The 14,277-nt window shown below is 38.8% G+C and overlaps 1 protein-coding gene across 2 annotated transcripts in view; it reads left to right on the top strand.

Annotated features, from left to right (window-relative positions):
- POLA1 (DNA polymerase alpha 1, catalytic subunit) overlaps positions 1 to 14,277 on the top strand; it is a 191,122-nt gene that overhangs the window by 10,523 nt on the left and 166,322 nt on the right. For both annotated transcript variants that reach the window (XM_027636829.1, XM_027636819.1), the window contains exons 11-15: positions 1,890 to 2,002; positions 2,465 to 2,581; positions 9,419 to 9,493; positions 10,611 to 10,749; positions 13,826 to 13,986. In XM_027636829.1, coding sequence (XP_027492630.1) covers positions 1,890 to 2,002; positions 2,465 to 2,581; positions 9,419 to 9,493; positions 10,611 to 10,749; positions 13,826 to 13,986 — 605 coding nt within the window. The remainder of the gene's footprint in view (positions 1 to 1,889; positions 2,003 to 2,464; positions 2,582 to 9,418; positions 9,494 to 10,610; positions 10,750 to 13,825; positions 13,987 to 14,277) is intronic.

Here is a 14,277-nt window from a genome sequence, read left to right as displayed (position 1 = left end):
GGCCCGATATCTCTTCTGTTTTTTTGGTTTTACATGAAATGTCTCTGAATCAAGCTCTTTGACATTAGCACTGCTTTTACTGTGTGTGGGTGGTAATGCATGTTTCAGTGTTCAACTGAGTGATCTCAAAAGGTTCCTTCCATTCTAAATTACTTTGATTCTGTGAAATCTGGATATTAAGACCACTTATTTGTCCATGCTAGAGTTGATTGAAGTTTGTCTTTGCAATGCAGGTAGCTTTTTATCCTGGGTCATGTATCCTTCTTTGTACCTCACTTGCTCATATGCACCTCTCTGACAGGTTAACTACTCCATGCTCTTGATATTGTCAGCCTTCAAGCAACCAATTACTATTTTGTGGTCTCTCTCATAGTTTTATCTTTCTGTATGATACAAACCTGTCTGAGCTTTTTTTTTTATCCCTTACCAAAAAGAAAAGATTGCTGGGAACAAGAACTTCGTCTTCCCTGTCACTTAAATCTGCAATTTTAGCTCTTTCTAGATACTTCTATTCAAACTATCTAAATCTTCAAGATTGCCTCTGTATTAAAATTTCTTAAGATACTTTGTTCAGCTGAATCTTGTATCCTTGGTCTCATCATCTTCAAAACCTCAGCATTCTCTATCCTTGACAAAAGTAGTCTTGTTCACATCTATTCCAAGCACTCAGAAAATGACTTTTCATAGCCTGTCACTTTAACTTTGTCATCCATCTTAGTGCATCTTCACTGATTTATCTTTGATCTAATGGAGTAGAAAAGGTGCCTTTATGTCTGATAAATCTCATGGCAAAGATAAATTATGACTCTTAACCAAGGACTTGTTTGTGCATTGTCAGGCCAGGGAGAAATGCAGGTTCCAAAATTTCCTATGCATGAAACACTGTTTCTGAGACAGTCTCAGTGCTGATATTTCTGATTTCATCAGTAGTAGTGTACTGTAGGAAGAGTGTCTCCTATGTAAATAAATTCTAAATTATTTGGAGTTTGAATGGAACTTGGTGAAGCCAGATTTCTGAGTTGTATTTGAACGTTTTTTGTACTTGTAATTCACAAACTGTATGTGAAAGGCAGGTGGCTTCATACTATGTTATTTTAAAGTTTGACATCATTTGATTTGCAGTTTGCAGCATTTTGTGCTAATGCCAAGTTCTCTGGGCTTAAAGACGTGCATGTACAATAATGACATGGTCCACAGTGAAGTTAATTACCACTAGTCCTGTTCTGTATAAGTTTTCTGAGTGTCTCCCTTGGTTACAACTGCTGTCTTGGCATCCAGGATTTCTTGCAATGTCATACGTCTTTTGATGTCCTCATTTGTTAAAAATGGTCACTTGAAAACTTTTTACAGCTGATCAGCTTCTAGTTGTTGTCTTCAGAATGTATTTCTATAGGTTTTATTGGTAGTACAGTCTTGATCTGTACTGAAGTGCAGGGAAGAGGAGTTAATGTGCTGGTCTGGCTGAAGAATGAGAAATTGTAGATAACATGTTATAGGATTGATTGACAGCACAGGCATCCTGATAATTTTCAGCTTTCACTGACATCTCTCTCCTTCTTCCCTCTCCCCAGGGATTAGCAAACTACTGTAGGTAGAAAGGAAATCAGAACAGAATTTTGAGACTGGCTGTGTGATGCCATTTTGAATTTTACAGATCAGGTGTTACTATAGAAATGGAGGTAGAGACATGAAAAGTGATACAGGTGTCTCTTTGTAAAGCTGGTGTTTAAAACAATTCAGAATGTGCTGATGCATCAGAAAGATTTGTTGTTCAAGGACCTAAACCAGAAATGGTTGTGTTTCTCTGCAAGAATACATTATAAACTGCTTTAAGCAACAATAAGAATGATTAAGAATCACATACTGAATTCTTTACCCTTTTTCCTTAGGTGTGGTATTTTTGTTTGGCAAAGTTTGGATTGAATCTGCAAACACCTATGTCAGCTGTTGTGTGACAGTGAAAAATATTGAGAGAACTGTTTATCTACTGCCACGTGAAACAGTAAGTACGACTTTTAAGCAAGTCAAACATAAGTACCTTTCATTCTGCTTATGGCAGGTTATGAGTTCTAGCAGTGTGTTTATGGGAACTGTTGAAGCCAGTGTTGTCTGATGGAGGTGGTAAAGTTAAAAACAATGTGTACGCAATATATCACTGGTGAGATGCAAAGTAGAGCGTTGTGGCTTCCCCTGGCCACAGCCAGCAACTGCAGACAAATTGTTACCTTTAGACTTGCTGTTTAGCAAATAAAGTAATCTTGAAGCATTATTAGAAAACTTAGTGCTTTTTAAACATTCTGTTTCAAATACCGTTTTCTAAATTTGGGGGCTTTTGGCTCATTGTATTGTAGTTTTTCATTAACAAAGAGATACATGAGTCATAATAGCAAAGCAAAATTCAACTTACTGGTAATGTCTGCTGGCATTTTTTGTTAATATGTAAAACCTGACTTCTGTTTTTGAGGAAATTGACCTTTCTACTGGTAAAGAGACGGAGACTCCGGTGACTATAATGAGTGTTTTCAAGGAATTTAATGACAGCATTTCACCAAAGTATAAGATCATGAAGTTCAAATCCAAGGTTTGTTTACAAACATCCTATTTGGTCATTTTCTGTGGTTATGGTTGGTAAGGTGGGAAAGCTGTTGAAACACTGTCCAGTGAGGGAGGTTATGCTGAAATGCAAATATATGGCACCTGACATGTGTAAGTGTACCTGCTTGAAAAAGCCATCCCAGTGTCTTCCCAGGTATCTGTACTCCTTTAAGAGCAGTAAATCTGCAACATGGTTGTTCCATAATGCTTTTGAAAATACTTATTTATTACCTTCTTTAAAACTGGGTTGAATGTCAGGCTCTCTTGCTGAGCTGTTTTTGAGAACAGATAAAAGTGCTGATACCTAAAGCCTGGGTATCGGCTCATACTGTCAGAGTTTAAAATGAACGATTGGGTTGTCCAGCAGATAACTCATTACACTGGAATTAGACTGTGTTTGCATTTGGCCAGATATTTTATTGAATTTTATCTCTTGGCATGTCTCATCCTTCCTCTCACCCTTGCTGATTTATCTTTTTAGAGTGCATGCTGTTCAGAGCATGGATTGTCGTAGTGTGGCTGTGCAAGAGGGAGCAAGTTGTGAGGGTTGTCATTCAGTCCTGAAAGTTAAGCTGTTTTGGTCTGAGTTATGTACAATGGTTTTAACAGTGTTATTTTACTGCACTCTTTTACTGTACTCTCTTTGCTCAACAGATCCTTAAAATAACATTGGAAAAAGAAAATACTGCTATAATGGAAACTTTGCACATACATTAATGTAATAGTTGTCATAAGTCTGCAGAAAAAGAGCTGATACTTCTGATTGTGTTACAGATTTGGACTGAATTAGTTTGCTAGTTGGGAGAAAGCTTTATTGTCCATTTGCATAAGCATTTGTCTTTTGGGGTGGGGGGCGGAGGTGGGAAGCTTGAGTGGAGAAAGCTCGCAAACATGCAAGTTAGGGGAAAAGATTGGTTCTGAGTGTGCTCAGAAACTTTTTTATTTGTTGAAGTAATTAGTCTGGCAAAGCTGATTTTCATGAGTTGTAACTTTCAATTAGTTGTAACTTTTCCCAGCCTGGCAATGTTGTGACTTCACAGAATTCATTTCTAGATAGTTGATTAGGAAGTTAGACGGCAAGTGAAGATGCAGAAAGAATGGAATTTAACAATATGTAAATAAAAGGGGGGAAATAAGGCAAATTTGTGTGGTAATTCAGGTTGGAAAGACTCTCAGGAGGTCATCTAAGCCAAAACTAGAGTCATTCTGAAAGTTTAAGGTGTTAAAGTGAAAATGTGAGCAGTGTTTCTCAAACAGAAGAGTCATGCAAGGCATGACATATTTTCGGCAGCTTGTAGCTTAGTGTGTTATGTACAGAATTCAGGGAAAATGTGACATTAGTACTTTGTAAAACTTTTTCTTTGTTCTAGCTTATTTTCTCTCTCAAAACTGTGATGTAGCTTTAGCTTTTTCAGTTTTTGCTGTTATTTCTCTTGTATGGGTGATTATAACTGATTACATGATGGATTGGAAAAGAATGAATTTAACAATAGATAAAACCCAAGTTTCTGATAGCTTATTGTTCAAAGATCCTTTCAGGAATGAGGGAGAAAACTCATAGAAAAGCAGTTCTTCATTAAAAGAGAGGATGCAAACACTTGTACTCTAGAAGTGGAAGGAGGCAGAAAGGTCTCCAAAAAGGTGTGCATCTGCTGAGGATCTTCCATCTGTTCCATGGTGTGCTAAGGAAGAATAATGTGAATGAGATAATAAGAGTAATATAGTTTAACCTTCAAAGATGGCTTTTAAAAATCAAGGTAAACCTGTCAAATTTTTACTGAGCTTACACAGAGCTCAGGGTGAAAGACCCAACAGTCTTGCTGGGATACATGACTACAGAGCTTCTGGGGTCCTTGGGTGTAACACAGGAGTGATCCCTGGCAGGAATAGGGAAGTAGGAGCACTAAGACACTGTTCAGATTTTCCTTTGAGTATTATAACGTTTGGTCACTCCCATGGGGAAAGATAAACTCAAGTGACTGCAGGTACAGAAGATGGTAATAAAAGGATGAGACAAAAGGAGAATCTGTTATACCAGAGAGAACTATGAAAGGTTTAATTTTTTTAGCTAGTAAAGTGAAGAATAATGATCAGACCTGTTTGCTCTTTAAAAACATTAAAATGGGATGAGCAGCAAGAAAGCTATTTAAAGGACAGTTTTAGCAAAAGAGCAAATTTGCAATTTTTACTTCATGAATAAATTAGGCAGGATAGTTGGGGGTGCAGAGAAGCTCTGAAATAATCTGCCAGAATTGTTTCTGAATTGTAAGAATTCAAATTATGTTTGAATTCTTCAGACTCTTCAGTAAACTGAATTTTACTAAGAGGATAAAAGCTATCTTGCTTTATTTTGCTTGTGTAATTTTCTGCTAATTTTAGTACTTACTGCCTTCTGGAATGCTTTAATGAGAACTGGAGCTAGTGGGAGAGTATGGCACTAGTAATACGAGGGATAAGAAAAAAGACAGGATAGTAGAACAGGACTGTTTGTGGGGTTTTTGGAGGATTATTCAAGGAAGTATTACAGTAACTCAGATATTTCAGATTACACAAAATTGATGTGAACAAGTGGCACCACATTTGGCCAGGCTTACATCTCTGCAGCAAGGGAGGCTTTGTGCTCTCTGCAAGATAATTGTGGAAGTAGTGGGGTTGTCCCATTACCGTGTCCTCCTTTTCTTCTGTTTGCCTCTGAGATACCTGAATTTGCCTGGTTATATACCTTATTAATCTGTTTTTCATAAGGAGTCATCATCTTCCTTTTTATTCCAGTCATACCACCAGAGATGTGTTGTTACACAAGCCTTGCATATGTGTTTTCACAGGGGTGTGCAGGGCTCTCGAATTGAAACTATTTGTGCCACTGACCTAAATGAATGCTGCAAAATGTGATCTCTACACAGTTGTGCCTGTGTGTTGTTAAGAGCTAATGTGCTTTAGAACTCCCCTGCTCTGTGATGTGCAGCCAGTGGTTCACTACGGTGTTGTTAAAGGTTGGTGTTTTGAAAGATTTTTAAAAAGCCAGTGGCCATGTTGCTCAGGTGATGGGAGTGCTCATGAGTAATTCAGAGTAACATGAAATCTCAGATTTTGCACAGTACTGCAAAACTGAGAAACTACTCTTCTTGATCATTAGCTAGAATTCGGGAAGGTTACTAACATAGCTGTCATGCACCCAGTGTTCAGAATACAGCTTTTTGTGATGATGCAGAGAGAGACAATATTTGTACACTGAGACAAGTTGTTCCCTGTGCATCTTGGCCTTGCCAGCACCCAACTTTGTCCCTGTGAACAGATACACTTGAGCCATATCATTTCCTCCTGCACCTGCTGCTAATTGTAGCTTCAATGGGTTGCACTGCTGCCAAGTTAGCAAGTCTTCACAAATCAATTTGAAAGCAGCCTTACTCCACTTAGGAACTTAGCAGCTAATCACTGCTGCTCATTTCTGCTCTCTGAAGGGCCACTTGAAGGGCAGATTACTCTGCAGCAAAGCATTCATTCACTGCAGTTGTGACCAGACGCTGGTGTAATTGAGCTGAGCTCTGTGGAATAACGCAGATGAATCACTGCAGCAGACTATTTTTATACTGTGTTCAGCTTGCGTTTGCAACAAGAACTTGTTTGAAGCCTGAGAGGTTGTTGTTTTTTTTTTTTTTTAATTAGAAAAAAAGGAGAGGGGCACCAATGATATGTGCTAAAAGCAGTGCATTGCCATCTATTATGTTACAGCTCTGATCTACTCTTTGTGTTAGGTGCTGCTTTGGCTCAACAGTTCAGATCTAGGTTTCCATGCTAATCTGCTGTGCTGATCTGGCTTCACGGTGTTGCTCTTGTACTAAGTTATGTTACACTTCTGCTTCCATGTAACTGTTGATGCCATAGTAGTTTCTGGATTTGCCTGCTTCCTATTTATAGCTCCCCTACCCAGGCTTTGCAGCCTTACAGCTAAAATATTATTTGAGGCAACAAGCTAGCTGCTGATTGTAGTGCCCTGAGGGAGCCGGTGCTGATGCAGTTAATTTACGGAAAAAAATCCAACCATCCAACCCCAGTCCCAAATAACTTCAAGTTTACCTAACTCTGCATGTGTTTTTTAATTTGTAAATTTTATTCCCATTTGTAGTGATCTTGGTTTTTCTCATTAAAGTTTCTCTAGTGGTATATTTTGCTGAGTCTTGTGTATAAAGTGCTGAACATAATACGTTTTCCAAGGAAAAATGCGATTTTTAATTTAAGTGCCTCTAGAAATTCTTGTAGTGAAGTAATGTGCTAGCATAGTTATGGCATAACATAATAATATGTAACAGCAGTGCAGATGGTTTGTACCTGTTACAGGGTAGGGCATGGCATTTCAGCAGGTGCTACAGCATTGTTGCACAGGGTACTATAATTGTTTGAAAAATTAAGGTAGCTATTCTTAGAAACTGACAAGCTGTGCTTGTTGTGGAACATCATTATTATTCTTGAAGAAAGCAGAAGTGATACTTAACTTCCAGTAAAGTTGTACTGAACTGCTTTAATGGTCTTTGTTAGAGACGTGTAAACAAACTTGACTACTTTCTAGTAAAACTCAAGTCACTGAAAATGAAAAATACAATAGTGTCATAGAAATTATTCTATTCAAAGCATATAATAAATTAAACAACTGGCAGATGGTTGGGAAATCATCTCTCTTGGGTTCCTCTCTGAAGTGCTGGCGCATTAAAAAATGCAGTGTAAAAGGAGGAGCTGTGTTCAGTTACAGGGGTACAATCTGATTTGGGATCACAGACATGTGGTGGGATAGGATATGGTTAGGACAGGCTGGGATGGCAAGGAGGGGGGAGTCCCTTTTGTATGTTAGAGCAATGGGAATGCTTGGAGCCCTGCCTGAAGAGGAGCAAAGAGCTGTTCAGGATTAGAGGATGGATTGATGGAGGTGACATCATGGTGAAGAAAGGAAAGCCAAAGCCCCTGTGGAGCTGAATCTTGTGAGGGTGACAAAGAGCAGCAGGAAAGGCTTCTGTAGGTACAGGCAGACTAGGAAAGAGGTGCTGCTGAAAGGGATGGGAGATGTGGTAACACAGGTCATGGAAAAGGCCAAGATACTCAATGTCTTCTTTGCCTTGGTCTTTCCTGCTAAGTCCAACCTTTAGCAATCCCTGACTCCAAAAGACCAGAAGGAAAGCCTGAAGCAAAGAAGACTTGTCCTCAGTGGAGAAGAATCAGTTTAGGGCAGATCCACCCATGAGTGCGGAGGGAGGTAACCAGTGTCACAACGTGCTTGGGAGTGTTCTTTGTGGATTTACAAAGGGGAAATCATGCTTCACCAAGCTGGTAGCCTTCTGTGAAGAGATGGACTGGCTTGGTTCACAAGGGAAGAGCAGTGACTGTTGTTTATCTTGACTTTAGTAAGGCTTTCAGTGCTGTCTGCCATAGCATCCTCACAGACAAACTGGTGACATGTGGGATGGGTAACTGGACAGTGGTGTGGACTGAAAACTGGCTGCACTGCTGGGCTCAAAGTGTTGTGATAGGTTGCACAAAGTCCAGGTGGAGGCCAGTCGCTGGTGGTGCATCCCAAGGGTCAATACTGGATCCAATCCTGCTTAGCATCTGTGTTAATGATTTGGATGATGGCAGAGCACACACTCAACAGGTCTGCAGACAGTACAAAACCAGGAGAAGTAGTTGATACATCATATGTATGTGCTGCCATTCAAAGGAACTTCGACATTTCTGATCTACAGGAATCCCATCAAGTTCAAAAAAAGGGAAAAAGTCCTGTACCAGCACTGGAAAAACCTCAGGCACCAGTAGATGTTGGTGGCTGACTGGCTGGAAGGTACCTTTGGGGTGAAGGACATGTTGATCTTGCTAGACATGAGGTTGGACAAGAGCCAGCAATGCACCCTTGCAGCAGAGATGGCCTTGGGCTCTCTGGGCTGTGTGAGGCAGTGCCACCAAGTGTCAGGATTTGGTCCTTTCCCTTTTGCATCCCTGGTGAGCACTTGGGGATCGCTGTGTTCAGCTGAGCTCCCCAGTGTGAGAAATACATGCACTTAGGGGAGCAAGTCCAGAATAGGACCACAAAGATAATTACAAGGCCTGGAGCATCTGTTATGTGAGGAGAGGCTGAGAGACCTGGGACTGCTCAGCCTGGAGAAGAGAAAGTTCAGGGTGGGGGATTGGTGGTGCAGATATTATTGTTGTTTACAAACATTTGGTGGGCATGAGTAAAGATGACTTTGGCAGACAGGATAAGAGCTGTAGGTACCATTTGAAACACTCAAAATTTATGAGAACATAAAACACTGCTTTACAGTAAGGGAGATCAGACACGGGCACAGGTTGCCCAGAGAGGCTGAGGAGTCTCCATCCTTGGGGATATTCAAAAGCTGGCATGAGAGAGCCCTGAGCAACCCCCAGCTCTGAGAAGGCAGCTGGACTAGGCAATCTCTGGAGATCCTTTTCTATCTCAGGCATTTTGTGATTTTGTGGAGGTCTGCAGCCACCAATTCTCATGTGTCTGAAACCTGTGAATTTAAAGAATGTTCCTGTTTCCTTAACCACCATGTTTTTTGTTTCGTACTGGCTAGTATACTTGTAAGTCAATTCCGTAGAAACTTTTCATGCTAAAAAAACATACAGAGATTAAATACAGGAACTAAAACATTGTTAGTATCCTCAACTGGTTATAATGAGTTGCAAAATTGGTAATAAAAGATCAAGGCCATGATATTTGAAATGTATGTTTTGGCTGGTCTCTATTTTTTAACTTTCCTTTGGACAGGATGAATATTCAGTTGAGAGATACTGAAAATATCTTTGTTTTATATAGAAAGTGGAAAAATACTACGCTTTTGAGATTCCGGATGTACCAGCAAAATCTGAATACTTAGAAGTTAAATATTCGGTGAGTACAGTTAATCTGACAAAATACTATTACTTGCTTTCTTATCTAATTAAGAATTTTATGGTTTTACTAAATAAAAAACATTTGCAGGATTTGATCTTTAGTAGCTAGTGGCTATTTCTCTTTTGCAGTGTGCATTTAGTTGCTTGTTATTGTGTAATAATAACAAGAAAAAAAGAGGTTAATACCAAAAGTTGTGACTTTATTTTTGTTATTCTTTGTATGTCAGTTAGTCCTTAACAAAACAGTTCATTACCAAGTTATCTGTAGCATGGTGATTTGTTAGTGTTCACTCTAGTTACGTAAATGAAACATGAGGGAAAATTTTTTTTCCTACATCTATTACATTTCTGCCAACTTCTCCCTGAATTATTATTTGCTTATTGATTTTTTTTCACAATCTATATTCCAAATTTTCCTACTTTATTTTTTATCACCTATTGATGTCCATAATATAGCCAATTATTCTGCTTGCTTACAAGTAGCAGCTGGGTGAGAAAGACTTGTGTTAAGACCTGTAAAAGTGAGCAGCGAAGATGGAAAAATTCCCATGATAACATCAGTAGCTATTCTTTATTAGCAAAAATACTTAATTTGTTTTCAAACATAAGAGACTCAGCAGTCTTGAACCTGTTGGCTTAGTTGCTGGGACAATGCCTTTTTAAATAATTTTTTTGTGCTGATTTTGGGTGCAAAAGCAGCGTCCCATAGAGATTTGCTAACTGTTTCAAATTCTTCTTTAGCTATGCAGGAACACTTTAACTAGTCATTCTATGTCTGACAAGATTAAAGCTGTAACTGTCTAATTAAGTTTACAACATGAGCAGTTTCTGTATTAAAATGGTCATTGAACATTGCTGTAGTCTTGGGCGATGTATCCAGTATGGATGAAGAACTTCAGCATGTTTTTCCATTACTGTCCTGATTTTTAAGTTGAGCCTACAGTGTAACTTCTTCAATTACTGTCAGGTATTACGGGCTATGGCTTTGCTTGGGGGAAATGACAGTGATTTCAGGTATTGTGTAGTTTTTTTGTTAAGGTCTGTCTGAATAGGGTGTGTCAACCTTGAAGACTTCTGTGGGGTGAAATGACTCACTGCTCTCTGTTACTTATTAGGCTGAACACCCTCGGCTTCCCCAAGATCTGAAAGGGCAAACATTTTCACATGTGTTTGGAACTAACACCTCTAGCCTGGAACTTCTCTTGATGAGTCAGAAGATCAAAGGACCGTGCTGGCTGGAAATAAAAAATCCACGTATGGTGGTTTGCGTGTGAAATACTTGGTTGCTGGAAAACATATAATTATAGGTTGGGGGAGGAGGAAATTTAAATTTTACTGATAAATTATCATTTTGTACATTAACCTTGCATTTTATTGGTTTAATTTTCATTATCTAGTACAAATTGGAACTTCTTTTTTTTTGTGACAGCTATCTGTATAAAGTTGTACACTGTACAGATGAGATTATAACTTTGAATGGTAGTAAGAGGGATCTGTGTAGTGCCTGGCAGCTGCTCTTTGGTGCATAGCCTAATGCCATCTACTAAGCTAAACTTAGTTGGCTAGGGAATTATTAATCTTTCTACTCTTGATCACTTAAGATCCATTTTTTTTTTCTGCAGATGTATCTTTTTAAGAACAAACTGCTGCTGCATGGCTTTCTTCTTTATGTCTTAGGATTGTTTTGTTTGGTTTTTTTTTCCTGACTTTTGGAAAAGTTTGTGGTGTGGATCTCTTTCAGTTTTAAATCCTTTCTGCCTCATGAGTGGCATGCACGACTTAGAGGTGGTTATGCCACTTCATTTTGACTTGGTTACAGCCCTTTATTCAATGTGTGTTGCATATTCCCAGGAACATAGGGATATTTATCATACTGGACCAAAGCTACATCTATTACTGCAATCTCCTTGGGGCTCTTCCAGTTCAGAATTGACCATATGAGTGACTGACACCAGGAGGATTCTCCTCTTCTGCAGCTTGCTCAGTCACTGACAAAGTTGATATCACTAAGAATTTGGAGCTGGAATGGAGAAGACAAATCCCTGACTGCCAAAAGAAGGATTAGCTGTGATGGGTTTTCCACCCAACATTGGCAAGCATCAGTGTACTTTCTGATATTGATTTTAAAGGCCTAAGGGTGGTTTTTCATCTGCACTCTTTCCCCAAGAATTGACTTTGTATTTCTTTGGCTTTTTCTTTCTTCACATGAAAAGAGTCCAGAGCTGTTTTGTTCCTCATATCCAGTATGCCAAGAGTTAGGGAAATGATAACCAGTGGTTCAGGCAATATTCAATTTTAGTGAATGATGATGTGTGTTATCTCCCCTTGGAACTACCGTGACTGAGCTCAGATACTGATTCCATATCAGAGCTAAATGGCAATCTGAGGCAGCTCTTTTTTTCCACTCCCACATCTGTATTAGAACCTTCAGGTTCCAGAGACAGTCTCTGTCAGAATTGCTCATTTCAAAACTGTCCTGCCTGCTCTGTTGAAAACTGACTGTTAAGCTGACTGGTTATATTTATGCAAATTTCTGTTAATGCACTGGATTTTGTGCCCCAAAGCTGGTGGTTTTTTTGTTTTGTTTTGTTTTTTTGTTTGTTTTTTGTTTGTTTTTTGGTTTTTGTTTTTGTTTTTTTGTATGTGTTTTGTTTGTTGGTTTGGTTTTTTTGTGTTTGTTTGTTGTTTGGTTTGGTTTTTGTTTGTTTTGTTTTGTTTGCTTGTTTTTAAGTTGTTATGTGTTTTTTGTGGGAGGTGTCTAATTTATCAGAAGAGTCTTGCTTTCTTGTGTGGCTTCCCTTACACACTTCCCATAGAGGATAAGAAATATACCTGGGAAGTTTAGAGTAAGCAAGTTCCAAACAATTTGAAAAGACTTGCACAACTTCTTTAAAACATGTCATCAGTATTCATTATGAAGGTGTCTTTGCAGTTGAATATCAATGCTAGGTGGCACCAGAGCTTTTCTAGAGCAGCAGTCTCCAGTCTTGCACACCACTGTCAGTAAAAAATCGAGCATTACTCCCAGTATATAGATAGTTATTTATAGGTTGTATACATGTACTACTGTAAAAATATGTTATATATATATATATATTATAAATTAAACACAAAAATAGGAATTAAAAAGGATGAGTTATGTAAAATAATGACCTTTTAAAGTATTTTATTTGTTAATGTTACAGAAAATATTTTCTTACCACACCCCAGTGGATTGTCTTGTGCACCCCACTTTTGGAGACCACTGCTTTATAGAGCGATAGTTGAAGCTCTGGGTGTTAAGATATTTGAGATCAAAGCAGAAAGGTCTTAAGCAGTTGATTGGCTGTCTTCCTTTGGAGAGATCGTCTGTGTTTTATATATGAAGATATTTTAGTCAGCTACCTGTTTGCATTTAAGAGCAAGGATAATGAGAGAAGGTAAAATACGTGGGTTTCCAGAGAGGGCTAGAGTTTTCAGGGAGTAAGATAAGTAGGTCTAACAACAGCAGACTTCAAAAGGTTAATCTGCCAGAAATACAACCTCTGCTTCTTTCTGCTGTAGTGAGTTACCTCATCAGCATCTTTTATGAATGATCCCTTTTGTTTTTTAAAGCAAGCAAAGAAATACAGGCCAAAAAATTCTCAAATGATAATGGAAGGTGGACATGTCTTTTTTTTGTCCATCCAATTTTTTAGGTCTTGTACACTTTATATCTAAATAGCTTTTTGTGGTTTCTCTTACATTTTAGGATGCCTTACACTGCCAGGGTAGGATGAACTCTCTTACAAAATGCACCATCTCTTTATTTCCATAATTGTGTTTTGGAAGGACTATATCTAAAACAATTAATTATGTGGTGCATTTCGGTCAGTCAAAAGTTCTTGTTCTCATTCAATCAGAACTCTTTTGGTTAGCACTGTGGCTGCCTTTTCTCTAGCACTTGAGAGATTTCCTGAACATTCTTTCATTTCACTTGTATTAATTTAATTTTTTATGAAGCCTTCTCCCTTTGAATGGACTACAAGATTAGATGCTAAGAGGTGATACATTAATTTATGTGGAGTTATGTTCACTTGGCTTATACCTTTCTGTACTATGACTGAGTGAAGCTGCTTGAAGTATTTTTTGCATTGTGCATCTTCCTGACCTCGATCCAAATATTTCCTCTCTTATTTATGGTTAAAGAGCTTGTGCTGACAGGGGAGTCAGGGCCCAGGGAATTACCAAAAATTGAGCAGGATTAGTGTGGGTCTTGGACTATCCCACAAGGGCAAAACATTGAAAGGATGTGCTCTGTGCAGTTCTGTGGTTCCCAGAAGAATGAAGGTGGCTTGTATTGTTTCTTCAGAGCCTTCGAATCAGTCAGTCAGCTGGTGTAAAGTGGAGGCTGTGGCCATGAAGCCTGGCTTGGTCAATGTGGCTAAAGATCTTTCTCTTCCTCCTCCTCCTCTGGTGGTCATGTCCTTCAGCATGAAAACCACTCAGAACCCAAAGACTCACCAGAATGAGGTAAGTAATCTGCTCTCACTTTGGTTTGGCTTTGTTTTGTTTTTCAGCGTATACTAAAAAGTTTTCTAAGGCTTGGAGGAGCTTCACCTGATAAAACACGTTTAAATATATTTACTGTTGAATAAAGTTTCTCTGCTGTGGGCTTTTCAAAGAAATTTCTACTGGGGTTTCACCAGCATGAAAACTATGGGTTAGGGGGCCTGTTTGGTGAGAATATTTACTGACAGTGGATCCTACCTCTGTTTTCCAGCCTTCTGTTTTGTCTGATGTGCCCCTTAGTTATAAGACTGT

The sequence above is a fragment of the Corapipo altera genome, unplaced genomic scaffold, assembly GCF_003945725.1.
Source record: "Corapipo altera isolate COAL_440 unplaced genomic scaffold, ASM394572v1 0, whole genome shotgun sequence".
In the NCBI taxonomy this organism is placed as follows: Eukaryota; Metazoa; Chordata; class Aves; order Passeriformes; family Pipridae; genus Corapipo; species Corapipo altera.
Note: the sequence above shows the minus strand (reverse complement) of the source record. Positions and strands in the feature narration are given on the sequence as shown.